Raw genomic sequence first — 26,535 nt, 5'->3', positions numbered from 1 at the left:
CATCACTAAACAGCCTTATCCCTCCTCTCATTCACCATGTCAACCACATCACTAAACAGCCTTATCCCTCCTCTCATTCACCATGTCAACCACATCACTAAACAGCCTTACCCCTCCTCTCATTCACCATGTCAACCACATCACTAAACAGCCTTATCCCTCCTCTCATTCACACCATGTCAACCACATCACTAAACAGCCTTATCCCTCCTCTCATTCACCATGTCAACCACATCACTAAACAGCCTTATCCCTCCTCTCATTCACCATGTCAACCACATCACTAAAACAGCCTTATCCCTCCTCTCATTCACCATGTCAACCACATCACTAAAACAGCCTTATCCCTCCTCTCATTCACCATGTCAACCACATCACTAAAACAGCCTTATCCCTCCTCTCATTCACCATGTCAACCACATCACTAAACAGCCTTATCCCTCCTCTCATTCACCATGTCAACCACATCACTAAACAGCCTTATCCCTCCTCTCATTCACCATGTCAACCACATCACTAAACAGCCTTATCCCTCCTCTCATTCACCATGTCAACCACATCACTAAACAGCCTTATCCCTCCTCTCATTCACACCATGTCAACCACATCACTAAACAGCCTTATCCCTCCTCTCATTCACCATGTCAACCACATCACTAAACAGCCTTATCCCTCCTCTCATTCACCATGTCAACCACATCACTAAACAGCCTTATCCCTCCTCTCATTCACACCAAGGGACATTGTTTAAATCCTCACCTCTTCTCAATAGACTGATTTCCATCTTTAGGAGGTATATTCATATAGCGGTCACTCTTCATGGAGACACAGCTGGGTCCAGGGGAGTCTGCTCTTTGCGGCTGGACTCTTCTAGAAAAATAATAACCAGGATTTATGTTTGTTTGATGGATGCTGTATTTTTATAATCTCTGATATATACTCACTTCGGTTCAAAACAGTTAATTCTTTCCATTAACCAGTCACTCTTCCTGGAGACACTGCAGGGTCCAGGGGATTCTGCTCTATGCTGCTGCTCTGGCCTTCAACACACACACACACACACACACACACACACACACACACACACACACACACACACACACACACACACACACACACACACACACACACACACACACACACACACACAGCTGTGACTAATGATGGGGTCATGATGTATCACTGCTGAGCTCTGAGATCGACAACAGTCACAGACAGAGAGATCCTCTTCTTACCTCTTAGCTTTGCTCTGGCGGCCATGTTCCCCAGACAGAGCGGTCTTAGAGGTAGAACCCCTCTCCTCTCTCTCCTCATCCATAGAAGACTGGAGACCTGGACACAAACACAACTCCTTGTTTCTACGTCCACTCAGTGTTTATTCTCTTCTTTTATATGAGCTGTGTATTTCCGGTCCCAGGGGGCTGTTGTCTCTGTCTCTCTGGACGAGAGGCAGGGTGGTCTTTCCTGGACGCAGATTCATAGACCCTCTCATTCTCAACGAGGGGAAAGATGTGGGGATGCTGCCCAGAAGTATCTAATACACTCTTTAATAACTATTCATCATTCCACACACAAGGTCTCATAGGGCTTCAAAAGTGTCTGATAAGATCAAGTTCACCGTGCGGATATCATACCAACCGCTCCCTGTGCTGGTTAAACCACTCTGAAGGCAGGACCATATATGGACTTCCTCATGTGGTATGACATCTGTGATGCAGGCTTGCAGAGAACAAGATCCAGTACAAGATGACGTCTAAACACCTTCACTAACCAAGATGGCCGTCTTGCTGTCTAAATAATATGATCATAATACCGCACTACAAATATAACAACTGCTCATTCTGTCCCAAGTACCTTTAAAGTCACCACAGGACACAAGAATACACAAGAAAAAAAAGTCATTATTAACGTCAACCTGACGCTTAACTCCAGGCTGGAAGGTTCCGGGTTCGATCCCCAATGCCCACAGTCTAATACGTAGCATCCTGTAGAGCAGGAATCTTAAAAAATGTCAATCTACTGATAAGATACAAAGTTATTCATGTTTATGATCTATCACGGATAAGAGTGGACTACAGTCTCTTAGTTTACTTCCTGTTGGACCAGTTCCCCTCTCAGTTCATACTCCTCCCAGACTAACCTCTTACAGGCGGCTGATTCATTCGACTCCAGCTGTAGTAAAGTGGGACATTTTGCTGTTAGTGTACATGAATAATTAAACGTCTTGAGAGTAGTAAACCAAATTAGTTGACACAAGGTCCGTTTTGAAACCCTCGAAAAGGTGCACCACAGCACCACCTGCTGGTGAGAGGATGTCAGTGGGATTGGCTGACCTGAAGAACACGTACCAGTCGTCACCAGTGACCTCTGTGTTGAAGCGGTCACGTCAAAGTTAATTCACCTCGAAGGTCATGTCCCTCTCATACGAGTGATGTTCTCAGATATAGAGTAGGCCTACACTACTGCAGAATGATGCAGGCCCACAGAGAACAAGACCCAGTACAAGATGACGTCTAAACACCTTCACTAACCAAGATGGCCGTCTTCCCGTACAAATAATGTAATCATAATACCGCCCCACAAATATAACAACTCTCCATTCTGCCCTAAGTACCTTTAAAGTCACCGAAGGACACTTGTAATCTAGAACAAATCCTAAATCGGAGGAAAACATATATAACCTCAACCTGAACCTTGACTTTACGTTGACATTATCTTTATTAACCTCAACCTGACGCTTGAGTCCTGGCTGGAAGTGTTTCGATCCCCAATGCCCACAGTCTAACACGTAGCATTCTACAGAGCAGGAATCTATACAATTGTTCAATAGCAATTTTGACGAATAGCAATGCATCCATACATTTACTAACAATTTTAACCATCACCCTATTAATAAGATTCAAAGTTATTCATAATTATGATCTATCACGGATCAGAGTGGACTACAGTACCTTAGTCGTCTTCCTGCTGTGATGAAGTGAGCCACAACAAACTGTCCGACTCATAACAAGGAAATGATAAACCAACTAGGTGGACCGGTTCCCGCTCCCAGTTCAAACTCCTCCCAGACTAACATGCTAAGGCGGCTGATCCAAGAATAATAACTTTATTAAAATAAGAACGATGGACAGAGATCTGTAATGCTTAGAGGCTCAGAGAAAAACCTAGAGACACTTGATGGTTCAACCAGCATGTAGAGACACTCAGTCACTGAGGCAGCTGCTTCTCCACAGATACACATTCTAACATAGATACCATGTTATCAATAAAGAGACTGATAACGTCATGAATAGAAGCACATCACGTAGAAAAGGCCTCCTCTGCTCTGTGTCTGCTGAACTCCTCCATGTACAATCCTCCTCCATCCTTTAAAGACATCACCACCTTGATCATACAAACACTAGATCTGCATCAGTGTGAACGTATGAATCAGTAGAATCTATGCAATAGATGGATGATTTCCCTTTTCAGAAGAGCAGTGTACTGAGTAGAGAGCAGAATACTCTAGAGTGTAGAGTATTCAGAGTACTCAGTAAGGGTTAACATGTTGTACAGGCCAGTGATTCTATAAAAGCAGGTTGATTTTCTTTATTTGTTTCTCTTGAATGAGTCTCAATGGAATCTTCTTGGGTTGCATTCTTCTTTTGTTTTTTCCTTCCTTGTGTTACACCCTTTACTGACAGGTATTCAGATAAGGGCCAAGACACACACACACACACACACACACACACACACACACACACACACACACACACACACACACACACACACACACACACACACACACACACACACACACACACACACACACACACGTCATTCTATCTGGATGAGACACTCTCATGATTGTGTGAGGGTCACCTGCTACCGTTTGTGCAGAAATAGTTTTTTTTAACCAAAAACAGATTGCTATGGTCCCATGAGTGTGATGTCAACACCACAAATGAATAGAAGACCCTCCATGGCTCACATTCATGTAGTCATCGGCCTCCATGTGGGTGAGGGTGAGGGTGTTTTGATGCGTTTGAACTCCTTGTCATGTCACTGTGACATCATGTCTCCAGACAGAGCTGGAAGTCGGTCAAGTGTACTTTTTTATTTGAATCAGGAAACCAACATTGTTACACGTCATTCATTATTCAAAGGCAGAAATTACAAAAAATATAGTCTATGGATTATTATCATTAACATAGATCCTTTAAACATTTCTATCCGACTGCAGCTGTTAATGTTATAGCATTAAAGGTTATAAATGGTTTTGAGGAGAAAACAGACAGTGAACAGTATAGTCTATGTAGGGTCATCATTTACAATGGTTATGTTTCTATAATAGCAGGGTTATTTTCTTCCTTCACTTCTCTTCCGTGATTATCTGGTTGGGTTGGATTCTTGCTGCACCCTTTACAGGCAGGTATTCAACAACACACACCTTTAGTCTCATCAAACCAGCACAGTTTACAACCATTGTAACGTGATGTCACTCAGTATTCAGAGGGTTTAGGGTATCAGAATCTTTATTCTATATTTTTTAGGTCAATTTCGATTCTAACTCATAACAATTATGTTGAGATATTTGGGTAATAACGGTACAATAACATACAAACAATAACACAACAAACAATAAACCATAACACACAATGATCCAATGGATGGAAGTCAGCCTGCGTTCCTCCAGAGGTCCCCAAGGTGCAGTCCCCTGAAGGGGAGATCAACCCGCGCCGCCCCAAGAGCTGCGCCAGCTGCAGTCCGTCACACTGTCTACTGCGAGGACTTCTTACACCGTGGCTCAGGTGACAGAAAGGCTGGGACCAGCTCTGCTCCACACATGATGTAGGATGGAAACATCTATCATGTTGTTCCCCCTTCATCGTGTAAGCTCCGTCTGCTATTCCTTGCATCGTCTAGCCGCTCTACTTGTTCCTAGCGTTAGCCAGCGTTGACCTTTGTGCCGGGGGTATCCCGGGCACGAGGGAGCAGAGATCCCCTCATGCATTCTTCTCCTTGATGAGAACACAGGAAACTCTGTCCTTTAAGTAGACATTATTTTATTTGATCCTTGACAACTGCCGTGTGAGGTGTGACTTCTCAGTTGGACCCCCCCACACACATGTAGAAACCCATGCCAGGTGGACCCCCCCCCCCCCCCCCCCAGGCACACACACACACACACACACACACACACACACACACACACACACACACACACACACACACACACACACACACACACACACACACACACACACACACACACACACACACACACACCAGGTGGAACCCTAGCCATGCTCACATGTGTACCCCTTCCATCTCATGTCAAACCCACATGCCACAGAGCCATCCAAGGCAGAACTCTCGTGCCAGGTCACGTCCTCATGCCAACAGCATCCCACCAGCCACGCCCAGCTCTCCTCCAGGACACCCAGAACAGAGCACAACCTTCAGGGCCTCCAGAGAGGTCAGTGATGAACAACGTTCTTCAGTGGCGCCCCACACTGGGGAGGGGTTATGCAGGGGGTCTCCAGAAGGGGTCCCCGGGTGATTCAACGTCTCTGAGGTCATGTCTTTGTAGTCCAGTGGTCTCCTGAAGGAGAAGCCTTCACAGAGCGTGCCGCTTTAGCCTGAGGACTCTGGGGAGGAGGTGAGGAGGAGGTCATGGGTTCAGGAGACCCCCCAGTGGAGGGTGGAGGCTCTTGAGGAGCAGGACCCTCCATCAGCAACAGGCTGACCAGGACTCTGCTGGACCAGGTGAAGCTCTCTGTGGACGGTGTTCACTCCGACCCCGGAGATGGAAGCCTCTCTCAGGCTGAACAGTGATGGGCGGGGCCAGCTGGACCTGGGAGATGGCTCCCTCAGATCAGAACCACCTTGGACCGGCCCCGACGAAGACCCTTTATGACCTGGAGCTGTGCCCCTCCAGCTGAGGGGGTGGAGGGGCTGTGGCTGAGGCGTCTCCATGCCTGGAGGGGAACGTTGGGGTGTGCTCCGTGGTTCTCTGGTGACAGACTGAAGTCGTGTTCTGGTCGTTGAGACGAGGAGTCCTCTCATCTCCCCCTGGAGTTCCTCCTTCTGAATCCCGGTCCCCGTCCTAAAAGGCCGTTCTAGTCCATGGAGCTGATGTCACGACGGATTCTCCAACTGTTACGGCCGTCAGTCGACCGCATTGTCTCCCCTCCCGCTGCGTGCGCTACCCCTCCTGTTTTTCCCCAAAGAAGCTCAAGTGGGCGGGTCCCTCCGTCCCCGGAACCAACCGGAGAGCGACGGCGCCGTGGAGGCGTATAAAAGCCTGATGCGCCCTGCAAGCGGGGCAGACACCTGTAGGGAATCGAGGCGCGTAGTCGCATTCGTTTGAGAGCAAGAGGTTACGTTTGTGTGTTCCCAGACTTGGGCCAGGGTAAGAAGAATCCCTCTGTACTGACGTTGTTCATTTGCACTCATTTAGGTTTGTCACTGTTTAGCCACACTAGGTTTAGGGGTGCTGATCATTTGTATTTCTGTTTTCGTTATGCTAGAGTAGCCAGTTGGGGTTTGTTTTAGGACCGTTCGTATTTAGTTATTAGACAGGTAGCTCCATTTTATTTTAAGGAGTTCTCTTTTGGTTATATTTGTTTCTTTGCTTTGACAGCACCTAGCGGCCCATTTCTGATGATTGTTATTCTATTCCTTTGTTGAGTTATAATAAATACCGTAATTACAACCCCAATCCACCGGGTTGTGTGTGTGTTACTTCCCTTTTTCCCCCTGAACGAGTTGGGGTGGTAACACCAACACTCGGTGGTGAAGGGATGAACACGCTTTAACAAACCCACCTTGAAGGAACCTTTCATTATAGCGATACAGTCTGCTCTTCATTTAGTTGTGTTGGCTCTTCTGCTCGCTTGTTGGTGTGTGTGTGTGTGTGTGTGTGTGTGTGTGTGTGTGGGTTGAGCACAAAAGGCTCTTCAACCATTCCAAACACACAAACACACACTATTACTATTATTTACAATTTGTTAATTTCTATTTTGCTTTAATTCACAATAATTAAGCACAACGGATATTTTGCTCCATCTGATTTGTGTCTATCCAATAGATGAAGTTTTATTGCGTCTTAATTTGTCCTTCGACCACAAATTGATTGAGTTGTTGAGTTGACTGAGTTAATTGAGTTCTCAGAGCATGACAGGAGCAACGGCTTTCTGACCGTAGATAACCGTCATTTAAATACAAATACAAAAAAGTGATTTCTTCCTGTCAATTACTATGTGGTGACCCAGTATTTTACTTGGAAACGTTTATTATTGGTTCAATGTTTGTTCACTATGTTCTGAGGATAAATCGCTGCATTCTTCCTTTTCCATCTGCCTCGTTTCCTTCTTGGATTACTTTTTTGGCGCTTATTGCCTTACGGAAAACACGAGGACTGAAACGTCCTGCAAGAGGTGCAAATAGGTTGTCACTTCACACACACAGTCTCCTTCCCCCTGGTCCTGTTGGTCAGAAGGTGAACCCCACCGAGGTGGATTCACCGCCCCCTAGTGGCTCCCCACGCAATAACAGGACTGAAGCATGGCTTTGATAAACAACCTCACATCTTACTATCGACTCATTTATCAAACGCGTCCATCCTGCTGCCCCCTCCCACGCACCCAGAGAAGGAGAGGTTCCTCCTCTGCAGCTCAGCGCCTCAAACACACACCTCTGTGTGTTTCAACATGGAGGCTCAGGGTCCTGTTAAGACGGGGAGGTGGTGCATCAACCAGCCTGCAAGGCTCGTCTCTGGAGAGACGCCAGTAGCTGGGCTGTTTCCTGTCGGCTCGCTTCTAGAACTCTCTCCATACTCCGTCCCTCATCGGGCGTATGAGTCTGAGGTGGAAATGCACTTGCTGGTGTCCTGGTTATTAATGTTGTGTAGACGAAGCCTCTGTTGTGCTTTTTATTCAGTGAACCCCCGACCTTAAAGTGTAAACTGATCCTCTGCTGAACACAAGAGAACATTCAGAGGATCCACTGAGTTGTTTATCACCATTATGCTTTATTAACCAGGACAACAGAAGAACAGACCCTTACATGAACACAATAAACACAAGGACTCAAACAATAGAAGAACAGTCCCTTACATGAACACAATAAACACAAGGACACAATCAATAGAAGAACAGTCCCTTACATGAACACAATAAACGCAAGGACTCAAACAATAGAAGAACAGTCCCTTACATGAACACAATAAACACAAGGACTCAAACAATAGAAGCAGCAGACAGACATTACTAATCATAAACAGGTGCTGCTGCTGTGTTTTTCCCCACAGAACACAAGGAATCAATACTCAGTTTAAAGTCATCGCAACATGATCTATCGTTTTTCGACCGCTTGCATTACGAATATAATATAAAATCTGCTTTACATCATGTGAGGCATATCAAAATATAAACTGATATCAGAGCCCCGCAGTATGAAACTGTTATCGTCTGAAAATAGACACAATATTGTAGTATAAAAATGTTACAATTTACCACCAATCAATCAGAAACATTAGAAATATAGTATTTGTAAAGATTTAAAAAATCTCCTTTCATGGTTAATCAAGATCAATTTTAAGAAGCCCCAGAAAATGTAGCATTTGGATTATAGTTGAGTACATGAATATAAATCATCAAAACACAGTGTGTGTGTGTGTGTGTTTATATATACATGTGTGTGTAGTCTGTGCGTGTCTGTGTTCATATGTGAGTAAGTGTGTGTGTTCATAACTTGAGTAAGTGTGTTCATAGATGCACGTGCGGCGTGTGCATGTGTGTGTCTGCGTGTATATTTGAGTGTTTATAATATGTACGCACGTGTGTGTGTTCATATGTACGTGTTTGTTTGTGTTCACATACACGTGTTTGTGTGGCTGCGTGTTTGGGTTCCTATATAGTATGGTATGTTTATGTGTGTGTCTTTATGTTAATTCATATATGCGTGTGTGCGCTTGCATGTGTGTGCGTGGTAATATACGCGTGTGTGTATGTTCACATATGCATGTTTGTGTTCACGTGTGTCATCAGACTCAGAGCGAGAGCAAGAGCGAGAGAGACTATAATTTTCACAGAGACGCTGAGGACACAAGGTGTGCATAAAAAAGTGAACCAAACGTCCGAGATCAAAACGGGGAACATTATCCCCGAAAAGGGGGGGAAAACTAATCTCCAGTTTGACTACCAATCAGATTGAAGAACCCATTCGAGGCTCTAGCATTCGAGCATTCGAGGCTATAGCCACAGATCTTTTGGGAATAGCCCCGGATCGCTGTGCCGTCTAAAAAAATTAAAATAATAATAATAATGATGAAAATAGCCCCGTAGAGTATACTTCTTTGTGATTAAATTACCAGCAGCCACAGATGCAACAATTCTGGCGTGTCCATATATGGGCAGATTTAGAATCATTTTTTGCCAAATGTTGCAAATTCAACGTGGGTATTCTTTCGTCTCTACGCACAGCGCATCTCGTCGTTATTGCTGTGTTGTGCTGCCAGCCTTTTAGTGAGATCAGAGAGTGTTGAGAAGGACAGTAATAAAATATCTTTGGTGAGATGGATATAAGAAGAGAGACCCGCAGTGAATTCAACCCGGTCCACTTGACATCGGGTAGGTGCATGACAGTGGTACCGGAACACTTCCATAGCCCGGGCTTTTATTTGTTTCAATCACTGAACTTTAGAACAAAACTCTTGCTCAGCAAAGATGGGAAATACCATCAAATGTATTATTGAAACCAGTGTGAATATTAGTAACCATGGTTACCAGGCAATCGAATAACGCCTGCACGCATGCTAACACACACACACACGCACACACACACACGCACACACACACACTGACTAACACACACACACGCCAAGGGACCTCCTCGTCGGACTGAGCGGGGCCCCTGCGCGCACACACACACACACACACACACACACACACACACACACACACACACACACTGACTAACACACACACACACACACACACACACACACACACACACACACACACACACACACACACACAAGTAAGTTATAGACACACAGGTGTTAGTCAGTGTGTGTGTGTGTGTGTGTGTGTGTGTGTGTGTGTGTGTGTGTGTGTGTGTGTGTGTGTGTGTGTGTGCAGGGGCCATGCTCAGTCAGGAGGTCCCTTTTTTTTTTTTCTACAACCGACACAGAGAGGCTGACCCCCCCCACCCCCCCCCACTCTACCTCCACCCCCGGGAGGAGGTCCTCCTGGGTGAAGGAGGACCAGAAGGTGTGGAGGTGTGTCAGTGTGTCTGAGGACCCTCCTCCACCTGGGGACACTCTGTAGAAGGACAGAGAGCCAGCAGGCTGGTCCAGATACACTCCTACTCTGGTGGAGCCAGCGGGGGGGAGAGGGAGGTATGTCCCTGTACCGTTGTACTCGGCAGAGTAAAGAACATCAGAACAATCAAGACACCAGGACTTGTTGTTCTGTCCAAGCCTGCTGTCACCACCCCGTCCTCTCCTTGTGATTCCTCTGTATGTCACTCCTATAACAACCCCTCCTTCCCACTCTACCTCCCAGTAACAGCGGCCAGTCAGAGCCTCTCTACCCAACACCTGGGGCTGGGAGTCAAATCTGTCTGGGTGATCCGGATACGACTGGTCCTCTCTAACCTCCGTCACCTTCCTGTTGTCCTCAGACAGAGAGAGTCCTCTGTGGGCCGTGTTGGGGTCCAGTGTGAGGTCACAGGCATCTGAGGGAGAACCAGACATGATGAGCTGCTGAACCGCTCTTCATCCTCATCATCATCATCACTAGTACTGTTCTCCTGCGCTCTGTGTACATATACATAGATATGAACACATACATACATATACATATGTACACATACATAGATACACACACCTCAACAATAACGTTATGAAAACATCAACAACAATATTATGAAAACATCAACAACAAACATCTCTCCTTGGATCCAGGCTGCTCTTCTTCTTTTTATTCTCTTTCTTTTTGTGATCGCTCTCTCTTCTTCTTCAGCCCCCTCCCCATCAGCCCCCTCCCCCTCACCAACCCCCCTCATCCCCCTCCCTCTCATCCCCCCCTCATCCCCCTCCCTCTCATCCCCCCCTCAGCCCCCTCCCTCTCATCCCCCCCTCATCCCCCTCCCTCTCACCCCCCCCTCATCCCCCTCCCCCTCATCCCCCCCTCAGCCCCCTCCCTCTCATCCCCCCCTCAGCCCCGTCACCCCCCCTTCCCCTTCCCCTCACTGCCCGGTCACAACCCTCCCCCTCCTCCCTCAGCCCCTTCACCCCCCTCCCCCTCCCCCTCATCCCCCCCTCAGCCCGTTCACCCCCCCTCCCCCTCACACCTAGTCCTCACCCTCAGCCCCCCCTCAGCCGGTCCCCCCCCCCCCCCCTCCTCCTCACCCCTAGTCCTCCCCCTCACCCCCCCCCCCTCAGCCCGGTCCCCCCCCTCCCCTCCCCCTCAGCCCCGTCACCCCCCCTCCCCCTCACCCCTAGTCCTCCCCCTCAGCACCGTCACCCCCTCCCCCTCCCCCCTAGGCCTCCCCATCAGCCCCGTCACCTCCCTCCCCCTCCCCCTCCCCCCCCCATCAGCCCGGTCACCCCCCTCCCCCTCAGCCCCTTCACCCCCCCACCCCCACACTCCTCCCCCCTCAGCCCGGTCCCTCCCCCCCCCCCTCACCCCTAGTCCTCCCCCTCAGCCCCTTCACCCCCCCACCCCCACACTCCTCCCCCCTCAGCCCGGTCACCTCCCCCCCCCCCCCTCCCCCCTAGTCCTCCCCCTCAGCCCCGTCACCTCCCTCCACCTCCCCCCCCCCCCCTCATCCCGGTCACCCCCCTCCCCCTCACCCCTCAGCGCCTTCACCCCCCCTCCCCCTCAGCCCCCCCTCAGCCCGGTCATCCCCCCTCCCCCTCCCCCCTAGTCCACCCCCTCAGCCCCCCCCCCTCAGCCTCTCTCTCACCCCTTCCCCTCCCCCACACCGGCCCCTGACCCGGTCACCCCCCCTCTCCTTCACCCCCCCACCCCCACACTCCTCCCCCCTCAGCTCGGTGACTGTGATGGTCGACAGTATTAATATACGTTAGATACATGATGTCAGCCATCATCTTCATTCCCAGTAGGATGTGACCTCACTTCCTGCTGTGTGGATGGAGTTTTCCATCTCAATAGTGAGTCTGTGATGTGATGAATCAAACAGACACTTACACTTCTTCAGAGCTGGTTTCAGCCTCCACACTCCACCGTGCTCCACACTGGGGGGGAAACACAGTGAGAGCAGCATGTTGAAACATTCACCTTCATCATCTGCTGTCTCATCACTTTCCACACAACATGAGTGACAGCTGCCTCTTCAAACCACTTCATCTAGCAGCAGCTTGAATCCTGGTAGGAGACTTTGTCCCTCAAAGTGGTGAGCTGTCCTCTCCATACCTGAGAGTGTCCAGTCTCCAGCGTGGATCCTCCAGTCCAGCAGAGAGCTGCGCAGCTCCAGAGTCTCCTGGGTGATTGTAGCTCAAGTCCAGCACTCTCAGATGGGAGGGGTTGGAGCTCAGAGCTGAGGCCAGAGAAGCACAGCCTTCCTGTGTGACCAGGCAGCCAGACAAGCTACACACACACACACACACACACACACACACACACACACACACACACACACACACACAATTTATTGTATCTGGTTGAGAGCAGTTTCTACTAAAGTAACCACATTTATAAAGTGTATTCATTCAACATTGAAGACAAGTAAAAGCTTTATCGATACTTCATGGAGACAAAGCTGTGTCACCCTGAGAGTCTGACAACAGGAAGAGGAAGTGGGGAGATGACATCACAGACAGCAGAACTGCCTTCACTTGGATGTGACAGGATCTTAAACAAATGCTCCTTTCTCAATAGCTACAACTCAATGAGATATTGTTTGGTTAGAGTCAGGAGAAGTCTGCTGTGTTTGGTACGTTAAGAACGTTTCTTCACATGTTCTAACATTGTGTAGAACCAGGAAGTGTTTTGTCAGCAGGGAAAGAGCACCAGAAATGCATCAGGCAGGAGCAGCACTTACTGAAAGCTAGAGTAACCAGTTTGAAGAAGAGGCTGACAACTGACCTGAGAGTTTCCAGTGTACAGTGTGGACTCCCCAGTCCAGCAGAGAGCAGCTTCACTCCAGAATCCTTCAGATCATTGGTACTCAGATCCAGCTTTTTCAGACTAGAGGACTTGGAGCTGAGAACTGAGGCCAGAGCTTCACAGCATCTCTCTGACAGATCACAGCCATTGAGGCTGCACACACAATAAATAGAATACGTTAGGAACTGTGATTAATTTTGCATTTGAAATTTGTTATTAGAAATGTTTTATTAGTTTACCTAAATGTCAATACAGTAGATCTTCAAAATATGACTAATTTAGAATTCAGATAACTAAAAATTCAGCAAACTCCAGAAAATGTCCATAAAAATACTCAGTTCTAAGAAGAAAAAAATATTTAACTTTACTCTAAAGTCCACCTTACTGTCTATCTACATGATTATGAATATAATAGGAATATAATAATACAGACACCTTATACCATCATTAAGAAACTGAATCCAAGGTACACCTTTTACTGTCATGGCAACACAAATAGAGTGAGATTGAGGTCTTGTTTTTGATAAGATGAGTGGTAATGGCGCTGCGATGCACGCAGACTGCCAAGGTTTAGTTCAGTGCTGGGTTAAATAGCGGCTGTATTGCAGCACCAGCTTGATCGCTCTATTGGGAAACACGACCCACTTAAGTTCCCCTGAAGACACTCTGCTTTAATCAGAAAACTAAAACACTGGTTTGTACTTTGTGCAAAGTTTCATTTAAGTGTCACCGCAGCACTATTCAAGAGCATGTAAAGAAATGCACTATTCAGGATGACCCAGAGAAGAAGATTAATCCTAATTGGATTATATTATCCAATCTGAAGCCGGTTATTATAAGTAGGTATTTGATTGAGGAGGAGGAGGAGGAGGAGGAGGAGGAGGAGGAGGAGGAGGAGGAGGAGGATAAAGAGTTGGTTAGTGAGGAAAGAGATGTCGCGGCGCTGGTGGTAAAAACAGAAACAGACCCCCTATCAGTGCTTACGTTAATTTGTAAAGTGGGAGGTCCCGGAGCGCAGAGGGGGGGTGGATCCAGTGACTCAAAACGGGGGTTGGTAACGGAATACACTGCCTACGTAGCTTCTCCGACTAAAAAAACCTAAACAACGCTGTGTGTACATCCGGGCAATGTTTATTTTATTTACAGAACGTCCATGGGTGGGAAATGTAAAATAAAAGAATACATGGCAACAATCGTTTTCACAAGCAGCAATTATCTATGAGACTATTAAATGAACCAGGATCAACGGATTGTTGCGTGCGCGCCGCAGTGCACCGGCTAAGACATGCACACTGCCATGCACCGACAGTAATGTGCACGCCGCGGTGTACGGACCCTGACCTTAAGGTGCGCGCCTCAGCTTGTATTTTGGGTTAAACAATGTTGCTTTGACGTTGTGGATTCGAAAAGAATCCATTGTTTTACCGTTAATATCAATCTAAATTAATCCACTGCCAAATATGGATCTTGTTAAAACTCAGACGTGAGATTTTACTGGGGCACAGCAGATCAATACTGGTCCTCTGATGGGGAAATTGTGGTGGAACTGTTTGACCATTGAGTGAAACTAACCTGAGAGTTTCCAGTGTACAGTGTGGACTCCTCAGTCCAGCAGAGAGCAGCTTCACTCCTGAATCCTGCAGATCATTGGTACTCAGCTCCAGCTCTCTCAGACTAGAGGAGTTGGAGCTGAGAACTGAGGCAAGAGCTTCACAGCATCTCTCTGACAGATGACAGCCATTGAGGCTGCACACACAATAAACAGAACACGTTAGGAACTGTGATTCATTTTGCATTTGAAATTTGTTATTAGAAATTTTTTATTAGTTTACCTAAATGTCAATACAGTAGATTTCTTTAAATATGACTAATTTAGAATTCAGATAACTAAAGATTCAGCAAACTCCGGAAAATGTCCATAAAAATACTCAGTTCTAAGAAGAAAAATGATTAAACTTTACTCTAAAGTCCACCTTACTGTCTGACTACATGATTATGAATAGAATAGGAATCTATAAAACAAACACCTTATACCATCATTAACACGGTGAATCCAAGGTACACCTTTTACTGTCATGGCAACACAAATAGAGACAGATTGAGGTCTTGCGTTTGATAAGATGAGTGGTAATGGCGCTGCGATGCACGCAGACTGCCAAGGTTTAGTTCAGTGCTGGGTTGAATAGCGGCTGTATTGCAGCGCCAGCTTGATCGCTTTATTTGGAAACACGACCCACTTAAGTTCCCCTGAAGACACTCTGCTTCAATCAGAAAACTAAAACACTGGTTTGTACTTTGTGCAAAGTTTCATTTAAATGTCACCGCAGCACTATTCAAGAGCATGTCAAGAAATGCACTATTCAGGATGACCCAGAGAAGAAGAATAATTCTAATTGGAGTATATTATCCAATCTGCAGCCGGTTATTATTAGTAGGTATTTGATTGAGGAGGAGGAGGAGGAGGAGGAGGAGGAGGATGAAGAGTTGGTTGGTGAGGAAAGAGATGTCACGGCGCTGGTGGTAAAAACAGAAACAGACCCCCTATCAGAGATAACGTTAATTTGTAAAGTGGGAGGTCCCGGAGCGCAGAGGGGGGGTGGATCCAGTGACTCAAAACGGGGGTTGGTAACGGTATACACTGCCTATGTAGCTTCTCTGACTAAAAAAACCTAAACAACGCTGTGTGTACATCCGGGCAATGTTTATTTTAATTACAGAACATTTAACACTAAACTGCATGGGTGGGAAATGTGAAAAAAAAGAATACAAGGCAGCAATTATCTATGAGACTATTAAATTAACCAGGATCACTGGATTGCTGCGTGCGCGCTGCGGTGCACCGTCTACGACATGCACACTGCCGGGCACGGACAGTAATGTGCACGCCGCGGTGTACGGACCCGGACCGCAAGGTGCGCGCCTCAGCTTGTATTTTGGGTTAAACTGCATTTCTTTGATGTCGTGGATTAGAAAATAATCCATTATTTGACCTTTATTATCAAACTAAATTAATCCACTGTCAAATATGGACCTTGTTAAAACTCGAACGGGAGATTTTACTGGGGCACAGCAGATCAATACTGGGGCACAGCAGATCAATACTGGTCCTCTGATGGGGAAATTGTGGTGGAACTGTTTGACCATTGAGTGAAACTGACCTGAGAGTTTCCAGTGTACAGTGTGGACTCCCCAGTCCAGCAGAGAGCAGCTTCACTCCTGAATCCTGCAGATCATTGGAACTCAGCTCCAGCTCTCTCAGACTAGAGCTGGAGCTGAGGACTGAGGCCAGAGCTTCACAGCATCCCTCTGACAGATCACAGCCATTCAGCCTAAACACACAATAAACAGAACACGTTAAAGTAACTTAGATCTTTTAATTTCAACATAATGAAGGACTTGTGTTGAAAATCTTAAATTTGAGTCGATGTCTTTTTAATTTAACTAATATATACATTAGATCTTTATGTTTATTCAATATTGGAGTTTTTTGCAGTGTTTGAGACTCGTATAGTATTTTAATTTTACTTTTTATTGAAGTATTATGTATTTTTTGTGTTGTATTGTAATACATGCTATAGTTCATCTACAGAGATGTTTTGTTTATTAGGGTTACAACCAGCGGCGGTTACATGGGGAGGGGGCTAGCGGGGGCTTGAGCTCCCCTGAAACAGGCCAAGCCCCCCCTCCCAAAACCCCAAGTCATTTTGTTATGACTAATATTTAATTTAATTTTAAAATATGTTTTTAATAATAATGTGGCGAGAAGCACGGGAACGACCAGACAGGAGCCTATGTTATAAGAGTCTGACACTCTCGTGTCCCATTATCCACACCACCCTGAGAGAGACTTTATGTAAACACACACACACACACCTGAAACACACATCCTATCGCCCACAACCACGACTGCCTCGGTGCCGCCGACCCTCCCAGGATCAAATGCGGCACGTGGTGAAGCCGGCCATGATCGCCACAATAATATAATAATAATATATATATTTATATATATCATTAATGAAGACATCGAACTACTTATATGTAACAAAACTGAACGATGAAATCATATTTTTCATTTGTGTAAGTGTTGATGACCGTTGCTGCTTGTTGTGTGATTTGAATGTTTGATTCGTATCATATTGTAGTGTGTAGTAATATTTTTTGCGTCAAAATATATCAGCCTCTGCTATAAACAATCTAGCCCCCCGTAGCTCCTGCAATCATAATTATATGGTGCCACTACTGGTTACAACGAATAAGTAAATGCTTCAATATCATTTAGCTGGGCAATCTCTACAAAGGATTAAGTACTCTCCTCCTTTGTCTCCTCCCTCTCTCTCCTTATTCCCTCTCACTCGTGACCTCTCACCCTTCCCCCAGATGACCCGGACGTCTCTGTGTCAACGCATCCTAACGGTTAAACCCAAACAGTGTCCATGTAACCAAACGTAGTGAACAAGGTTAAAATGTTTTAAAATAATGGGTTACCTGTTATTAATAATAAACGTATATTTATGAATCTATCAGTATCGATACTTATTTATATATATAGCTACATATTTAAATACAGCTGTATTTAACTATTATTAAACAATATTCATTTTTCTTTCCTTATTTCTTAATTCATAATAAATAGTTTTTGAGTTTGACTTTTCAACCTTGTTACACGATATAACGTTGTGCATATTGAGATACATGGTATAAGATAACCTCGAAAGATGTTTTCTATGTCATCATAACTTTTATATTCTACTATAAGGTATAATGTGTTGGGAGTATTGTGATACATGTTTATAGTGAACCTACAGAGACGTTTTAGAGGCTTTGACCACTGGCAGCAGCCTCAGAAGACCCCTCTCTGAAGCAGAGTATTTCTTCAGGTCAAACACGTCCAGCTCCTCTTCTGATGTCAGTAGGATGAAGGCCAGAGCTGACAGTTGAGCAGGAGAGAGATAGTCTCTGGAGAGACTTCCTGATGTCAGGGACTGTTCGATCTCCTTCACTAGAGAACGGTCATTCAGCTCATTCAGACAGTGGAACAGGTTGATGCTTCTCTCTGGAGAGAGATCTCCATCTATCTTCTCCTTGATGTAAGACACTGTTTTTGTATTGGTCAGTGAGCTAGTTCCTGTCTGTCCCAGCAGACCTCGTAGGACAATCTGATTGGTCTCCAGAGAGAGGCCCAGGAGGAAGCGGAGGAACAAGTCCAGTTGTCCGTTCTCACTCTGTAAGGCCTTGTCCACAGCCCTCTGGTAGAGGAGGAGGAGTTTATCTTCCCCAGAGGTGGGTGGTTCTTCTGAGAGCAGATTGACACCATCGTTGATGAAGGACAGAAAGACATAAAGAGCAGCCAGAAACTCCTGGAGGCTCAGATGGACAAAGCAGAACACCTTGTCCTGGTACATCCCACACTCCTCTTTAAAGATCTGGGTGAACACTCCTGAGTACACTGAGGCTGCTTTGATGTCAATGCCACAGTCTGCCAGATCTGCCTCGTAGAAGATCAGGTTGCCTTTCTCCAGCTGGTTAAAAGCCAGTTTTCCCAAAGAAACGATGATCTCTCTGCTCTCTGAACTCCAGTGTGGATCTGTTTCAGATCTCCCATGGTACTTCCTGTCCCCCTGTATGGACTGAACCCTCAGGAAGTGGCTGTACATCTGAGTCACGGTCTTGGGCATCTCTTCTATCTGGGATTTTTTTAAGATGTCCTCCAGAACTGTAGCAGTGATCCAACAGAAGACTGGAATGTGACACATGATGTGGAGGCTTCGTGATTTCTCGACGTGGGAGATGATTGTGTTGGCCAGCGTCTCCTCTCTGAATCTCTTCCTGAAGTAATCCTCCTTCTGAAGGTCGGTGAACCCCCTCACCTCTGTCACCATGTCAACACACTCAGCAGGGATCCGATTGGCTGCCGCAGGGCGTGTGGTCATCCAGATGCGAGCGGAGGGAAGCAGGTCGCCCCTGATGAGGTTTGTCAGCAGCACGTCCACCGAGGACGGCTCTTTGACATCAGTCCAGGTCTGGTTGTTCTGGAAGTCCAGAGGAAGTCGACACTCATCCAGACCATCCAAGATGAAGACAACTTTGAACCGTTCATATCTGCAGATTTCTGCTTCTTTGGTCTCAATAAAGAAGTGATGAAGAAGTTCCACCAAGCTATACTCTTTCTCTTTCAGTAAATTCAGCTCTCTGAAAGTTAAGAGAAATGTGAAGTGTATGTCGTGGTTGGCTTTGCCTTCAGCCCAGTCCAGAGTGAATTTTTGTGTTAAGATGGTTTTACCAATGCCGGCCACTCCAGTTGTCATTATTGTTCTGATTGGTTGATCTCGTCCAGGTAAGGGTTTAAAGATGTCCTCATATTTGATCGGTGTTTCTTCCTTGGCTGGTTTCCTGGAAGATGTTTCAATCAGTCTGACCTCATGTTCTTTGTTGACCTCTCCACTGCCTCTCTCTGTGATGAAGAGCTCTGTGTAGAAGTCATTCAGACCCGTTTGATTTCCTGCTTTAGCGATTCCCTCAGACACACACTTTAACTTCTTCTTCAAATGAGACTTGATTTTATGTTGGCACTCAACAGCAGCAGATCCTACATGAGAATGAACAGAAGACATCAGATAGTGGATGGTGACATCTGTTGAAGCATGTTAATATTTCCTGTAAAATGATCAACTTCATAATATTTACAGACTTCATTACTTGTGGTTCGAAAAGCTGGTCGTGACAAGGAATGGATATTTTGTTATTTTATTTTTTGTTATTTACACAGCAAAATCATTGATCTAATGACAATAACAATGATCGTGAATCAGTGGAAATTAACTTAATATGCTGATGTAAGAAGATAGTGCTGCATCTCTTCCACTTATTCCATTTATAGTTATTCTGCTGTTGATTTGCCATTTATTGTTTAACATTCTTTAACCTGATGGACGCACCATAACCTTTCATATCTGGATCAAACCATTTAACTTCATACCCAACAATAACCTCACATATCTGGACCAAACCATTAACCTGATCGAACCACAATAACCCTATATGTATCTGGATCAAACCATTTAACCTGGAACCCCCACAATAACCCTACATAACGATCAAACCATTTAACCTGATCCCCCCACAATAACCCTTCATATCTGGATCAAACCATTTAACCTGATCGGCCGACAATAACCGTTCATATCTGGATCAAACCATTGAACGCTCAAGAAGAAAGATATCTCCACAATGATGAATTATTAATGAAGAAATCACTTAACACTAAATTAGATTATGTTATTTCTAAACAGAACAAATAAGAGTCTCATACTACTCTAAATATACATAATCATTCTGTTTTCAAGATAAGAGTCTTCCGCGCTTCAAAATAATGGTCTCCTCTGTCTTCAAAATAAGAGTCTCTTACCGCCCCACAGTGTGTCGGCCAGTTCCTCCTGGTTCATCGCCATCAGACAGAGCTTTGTGATGTCCACCACTCCCTCTATGGCGCGCCTCCTCTGCTCCTTGTTCTTACCATCCTCCTCCTCCTCCCTCTGACTCTCTGAGCATTGTGGGTAATCTGAGAAGAGATCCCTCCAGAGCTTCTTCAGCTCCTTGTCTAGGAAAGCGTGTGCGTTCTCCTCAGCCCTCTGGAACAGAACAAACATCAAGGAGGACTTTACTCTGAACTCACTGAGGACATCAGAAGCATCTGTCTTGGATTCACGACCGCTGGTCTAAAGAGGGAAGCCCGGAGACTATGAGCACCACAAGAGATGATTTCTAATGATCATGCAGAGCTGAAGTCAAACATCTTGTTGGAAATATACACACCTTGATCAGCTCTGTTTGATGCTGCTGTAAAGACTGAGCACTGGTAACCTTTGACATCTGGTGGGGTTGACTGTGGAGAGAACACACACACACACACACACACACACACACACACACACACACACACACACACACACACACACACACACACACACACACACACACACACACACACACAGTAAACATACAAGGGGGGGAGAGAGAGAGAGAGAGAGAGAGAGAGAGAGAGAGAGAGAGAGAGAGAGAGAGAGAGAGAGAGAGAGAGAGAGAGAGAGAGAGAATATTATTGTCTGCAAATATCTTTATAATTATACTGTACAAGTATTCTGTGTAATTGAATTTCTTTAGTTATTATTCTTTTTTTATCTTTATTAATGTATTTTGCATTTTTATTTATCACTTAATTTCTCTTTCACTGTACTTTTGACTCTTGAGCTGGGCTCTTCCGTTAGTTCATGATGGATTGTGAGAGAGGGTATCAGTAGAGTCTGATAACAACCAACTGTTCTGTTGTCATTGTCTGTTTAATACTCCTACCTCTCCTCTATGGAGGGGCGTCCATCTTTAAGGAGAGGAGGTTGACCCATAGATCGGTCACTCTTCATGGAGACACAGCTGGGTCCAGGGGAATCTGCTCTCTCCTGCTGGACTCTTCTAGATAAACAAGATCAGACCATGTCAACCACATCACTAAACAGCCTTATCCCTCCTCTCATTCACCATGTCAACCACATCACTAAACAGCCTTATCCCTCCTCTCATTCACACCATGTCAACCACATCACTAAACAGCCTTATCCCTCCTCTCATTCACCATGTCAACCACATCACTAAACAGCCTTATCCCTCCTCTCATTCACACCATGTCAACCACATCACTAAACAGCCTTATCCCTCCTCTCATTCACCATGTCAACCACATCACTAAACAGCCTTATCCCTCCTCTCATTCACCATGTCAACCACATCACTAAAACAGCCTTACCCCTCCTCTCATTCACCATGTCAACCACATCACTAAACAGCCTTATCCCTCCTCTCATTCACCATGTCAACCACATCACTAAACAGCCTTATCCCTCCTCTCATTCACCATGTCAACCACATCACTAAACAGCCTTATCCCTCCTCTCATTCACCATGTCAACCACATCACTAAACAGCCTTATCCCTCCTCTCATTCACACCATGTCAACCACATCACTAAACAGCCTTATCCCTCCTCTCATTCACCATGTCAACCACATCACTAAACAGCCTTATCCCTCCTCTCATTCACCATGTCAACCACATCACTAAACAGCCTTATCCCTCCTCTCATTCACCATGTCAACCACATCACTAAACAGCCTTATCCCTCCTCTCATTCACCATGTCAACCACATCACTAAACAGCCTTATCCCTCCTCTCATTCACCATGTCAACCACATCACTAAACAGCCTTATCCCTCCTCTCATTCACCATGTCAACCACATCACTAAACAGCCTTACCCCTCCTCTCATTCACCATGTCAACCACATCACTAAACAGCCTTACCCCTCCTCTCATTCACCATGTCAACCACATCACTAAACAGCCTTATCCCTCCTCTCATTCACCATGTCAACCACATCACTAAACAGCCTTATCCCTCCTCTCATTCACCATGTCAACCACATCACTAAACAGCCTTATCCCTCCTCTCATTCACACCATGTCAACCACATCACTAAACAGCCTTATCCCTCCTCTCATTCACCATGTCAACCACATCACTAAACAGCCTTATCCCTCCTCTCATTCACACCATGTCAACCACATCACTAAACAGCCTTACCCCTCCTCTCATTCACCATGTCACCCACATCACTAAAACAGCCTTATCCCTCCTCTCATTCACCATGTCAACCACATCACTAAACAGCCTTATCCCTCCTCTCATTCACCATGTCAACCACATCACTAAACAGCCTTATCCCTCCTCTCATTCACCATGTCAACCACATCACTAAACAGCCTTATCCCTCCTCTCATTCACCATGTCAACCACATCACTAAACAGCCTTATCCCTCCTCTCATTCACCATGTCAACCACATCACTAAACAGCCTTATCCCTCCTCTCATTCACCATGTCAACCACATCACTAAAACAGCCTTACCCCTCCTCTCATTCACCATGTCAACCACATCACTAAACAGCCTTACCCCTCCTCTCATTCACCATGTCAACCACATCACTAAACAGCCTTATCCCTCCTCTCATTCACCATGTCAACCACATCACTAAACAGCCTTATCCCTCCTCTCATTCACCATGTCAACCACATCACTAAACAGCCTTATCCCTCCTCTCATTCACCATGTCAACCACATCACTAAACAGCCTTATCCCTCCTCTCATTCACCATGTCAACCACATCACTAAACAGCCTTATCCCTCCTCTCATTCACACCATGTCAACCACATCACTAAACAGCCTTATCCCTCCTCTCATTCACACCACCTCCGACGGGACACTGTTTAAATCCTCACCTCTCCTCAATAGACTGATTTCCATCTTTAAGGTTAGGAGGCATATCCATAGAGCGGTCACTCTTCATGGAGACACAGCTGGGTCCAGGGGAGTCTGCTCTCTGCTGCTGGACTCTTCTAGAAAAATAATAACCAGGATTTATGTTTGTTTGATGGATGCTGTATTTTTATAATCTCTCATATATACGTACTCACTTTGGTTCAAAACAGTTAATTCTTTCCATTAACCAGTCACTCTTCCTGGAGACACTGCTGGGTCCAGGGGATTCTGCTCTCTGCTGCTGCTCTGGCCTTCAACACACACACAGCTGTTACTCAGACTAATGATGGAGTCATGATGTATCACTGCTGAGCTCTGAGATGGACAACAGTCACAGACAGAGAGATCCTCTTCTTACCTCTCAGCTTTGCCCTGGCGGCCATGTTCCCCAGACAGAGTGGTCTTAGAGGTAGGACCCCCCTCCTCTCTCTCCTCATCCATAGTAGACTGGAGACCTGGACACAAACACAACTACATATTGTTTCTGTGGATTGTATTTGGTACCAGATGGGAAATTCTTGTGGAAAAGACTGTATGTCCTCCTCCTCTCTGATACACACACACACACACACACACACACACACACACACACACACACACACACACACACACACACACACACACACACACACACACACACACACACACACACACACACACACACACACACACACTCTCTATCACTATCTATGTCTAGATTAGATAGATACACTATCACTATCTACGTCTAGATAGATACACTCTATCACTATCTATCTCTGGGTGACAGAGATACGCACTCTATCACTATCTATGTCTAGATCTACACACTCTATCACTATCTACCACAAACTGATGGTCTACCCAGCCCAAGAGACAACCACCCATTGTTAACTCTCCATGGGGAGATTAAATAAGAGCTGGGACATACTGAATACAAAGTGGGGATCCATATTAAGGTATGAATACCCACATCATCTATTATTGCTATCAAATAAAAAGGAACCATTCACAAAGTAAAAATATTAATAAAACATATTTCCATTTTTGAAGTAAATGCAACATTGAAAAAGTCTCCCGTTCCCCCCTTTTATCTGCCGGAGGGTACAGTCTGACCATGACAGACTGCTCACCTGCGAGCAGTTGATAACACGGTGTCCTTTCAGAGATGGCCGACTGTGATTAGTGTGGGAGGAAATGTTGCCCCCTCACAACGGGAACCACTGAAACGTCTCTTCCACAGAGTGGAGTCACTGGCATCAAGAGTGCAAAGATCAGGGTACTGAACCGTTATCGACGCTCATAAAAACAACAATAAGTCACTTATGTTACCAATAAACCTCCACAACACACTACACGCACACAGTCCAAGAGATTGTCACAACTCGTCCTTTCTGCACAAAACAGGGAATGATTGAATCCAAACAGTTTTCCATTGGAATCCAATGTGAGTTCTGTTCCCTTTCTGGACCAGAGGGTCCTTATGAAAACACCCCCAACACATTGAAACTAGTTATTGATGTTCCGACCAATATTCCTTTATTCAGACAGATTGTCTCTCTTAGATCAATATCTCTTTTACAGCAGAAACCTGGGAACACTTAACTTTGACTGGAAACTGATTCATTTAGAATATATTAATACAGTGAGAAGATATGACCAACAATCTTAAGAAAACATGAAATTAAGCAAACTGTACCTTAGCCTCTCTTTGATGAAAACGTGTCGTGCCCTGTGTCGTATGAAAATATAAAAGTACAAAAGGAAGGAAAGTAAGATCAGTTGAATGAAGAGATTCAGGTGTTCGCCAAAACACAAAGTAAGTGTTCTGTACCGAGACAGAACGTGAACACGGTTCTAAAGGTTCTGAGAGTAAAGATTGAGCTGCTAGGCTCCTTAGTGAAGACCGATGGAATGAGGAAGGAGGCTTTAAACAATATCTAACTACACCTAAAACCTTTATGATGGTCAGGGCTGGGCTTCACCAGAACACACACCCATAACTGTATCAAGTGATAAGATAAGAGGAGCAAAGGTTTGAGGACGCCACTATAAAGCCATAAATCCAACATGTCTCAGTAATGATGTGCGAGGTTAAAACAGCGGAACTAAAGTTACGTCAAGGGTATTAAGTTCTGCTGTACTTTGTATCGTCTGCTGTGAACTCAAGTGACTCCCAACAAATCAAAATACAATCTGATGAAAAGATAAGGAAACATTTGTATTACTTTGAAGGAGTAGAAAACGAGTAAAGACTTTTCAGAGTTAGGAAAAAGACAAGACAACAAACCAAATAAACATAGTAAAGAGATCTTATCCACGCTGTCAGAAACACCTCAGATCAGGACCCGACCTGGACCTGAGTCAGAGCTGTCAGTAAAACCATCAATCATTAACTAACTGATTTACCTGTACCAACTCCACGCACGCACGCACACACACACACACACACACACACACACACTCACACTCACGATTAACTGTATTAATCCCAAAAGGGGGATCTTCATTGTTCCAGCGAATATACGACCAATAATCTAAAGAGAAAATGACATTTAGCGAGCTGTACCTTAGCTTCTCTGTGATGAAAACATGTCGTGACCCGTGAGGTATGAAAATATAAAAGCACAAAAGAAGGAAAGTAAGATCCTTTGAAGGAAGAGATTCAGTTGTTCACAAAACACAAAGTAAGTGTTCAGAACGGAGACAGAACGTGAACACTGTTCTAAAGGTTCTGAGTGAAGACTGAGCTGCTGGGCTCCTCAGTGAAGATCAAATGAGGAAGGAGACTTTGAACACAGCTCACTACGTGTAAAGCCTTTATGATGAGGCCAGGGCAGGGCTTCACCAGAACACACACGCAGAACCTTATCAAGTGATAAGATAAGACGGAGCAAAGGTTTGATGAGGTCCCTATAAAGCTATGAAGCACCAGGTCAAATTCACGATGTTGGAGGTTAAAACAGTGGAACTAAAGTGACTTCTAGTCTACAAAGTACAATTGTATCGTCTGCGGTGAAATCATGTGACTCCCAACGTATCAAAATACAGACAGCACCTAACCCCTAA

General features: G+C 45.4%; 2 protein-coding genes across 6 annotated transcripts in view; both read right to left on the bottom strand.

The window, feature by feature from the left end:
• LOC130381361 (NACHT, LRR and PYD domains-containing protein 12-like) overlaps nucleotides 1-26,535 on the bottom strand; it is a 116,661-nt gene that overhangs the window by 77,508 nt on the left and 12,618 nt on the right. The window contains exons 6-8 of the mRNA XM_056588943.1: nucleotides 23,846-23,942; nucleotides 23,643-23,738; nucleotides 23,448-23,564 (exon numbers count right to left, since the gene is read on the bottom strand). Coding sequence (XP_056444918.1) covers nucleotides 23,448-23,564; nucleotides 23,643-23,738; nucleotides 23,846-23,928 — 296 coding nt within the window. The 5' untranslated portion in view covers nucleotides 23,929-23,942. The remainder of the gene's footprint in view (nucleotides 1-23,447; nucleotides 23,565-23,642; nucleotides 23,739-23,845; nucleotides 23,943-26,535) is intronic.
• LOC130381365 (NACHT, LRR and PYD domains-containing protein 3-like) lies at nucleotides 7,249-21,578 on the bottom strand. 5 transcript variants are annotated; one of them, XM_056588951.1, is made up of 9 exons: nucleotides 21,468-21,578; nucleotides 20,931-21,000; nucleotides 20,524-20,746; nucleotides 17,922-19,704; nucleotides 14,691-14,864; nucleotides 13,098-13,271; nucleotides 12,426-12,599; nucleotides 12,201-12,247; nucleotides 7,249-10,722 (listed from the first exon to the last, which is right to left on the bottom strand). In XM_056588951.1, the coding sequence occupies exons 1-9, from the start codon at nucleotides 21,533-21,535 to the stop codon at nucleotides 10,046-10,048; spliced, it is 3,390 nt and encodes a 1,129-aa protein (XP_056444926.1). In that variant the 5' UTR covers nucleotides 21,536-21,578; the 3' UTR covers nucleotides 7,249-10,045. The 5 variants fall into 5 exon arrangements, with proteins under 5 accessions (XP_056444926.1, XP_056444927.1, XP_056444928.1 ...); XM_056588952.1 differs by lacking the exon at nucleotides 13,098-13,271 and having other exon boundaries at nucleotides 21,468-21,577; XM_056588953.1 differs by lacking the exon at nucleotides 14,691-14,864 and having other exon boundaries at nucleotides 21,468-21,577.

The sequence above is a fragment of the Gadus chalcogrammus genome, chromosome 4, assembly GCF_026213295.1.
Source record: "Gadus chalcogrammus isolate NIFS_2021 chromosome 4, NIFS_Gcha_1.0, whole genome shotgun sequence".
NCBI lineage: Eukaryota > Metazoa > Chordata > Actinopteri > Gadiformes > Gadidae > Gadus > Gadus chalcogrammus.
Note: the sequence above shows the minus strand (reverse complement) of the source record. Positions and strands in the feature narration are given on the sequence as shown.

Excerpts from the sequence above, each read along its gene's own strand:
- LOC130381365 (XM_056588950.1), bottom strand. The coding sequence starts at position 20,764 with ATGTTTGTTCTGTTCCAGAGGGCTGAGGAGAACGCACACGCTTTCCTA. Across the intron at positions 13,272-14,690 it reads TGTACACTGGAAACTCTCAG|CCTCAATGGCTGTGATCTGT; the intron begins GTTAGTTTCACT and ends TTGTGTGTGCAG. Across the intron at positions 12,600-13,097 it reads TGTACACTGGAAACTCTCAG|CTTGTCTGGCTGCCTGGTCA; the intron begins GTCAGTTGTCAG and ends GTGTGTGTGTAG.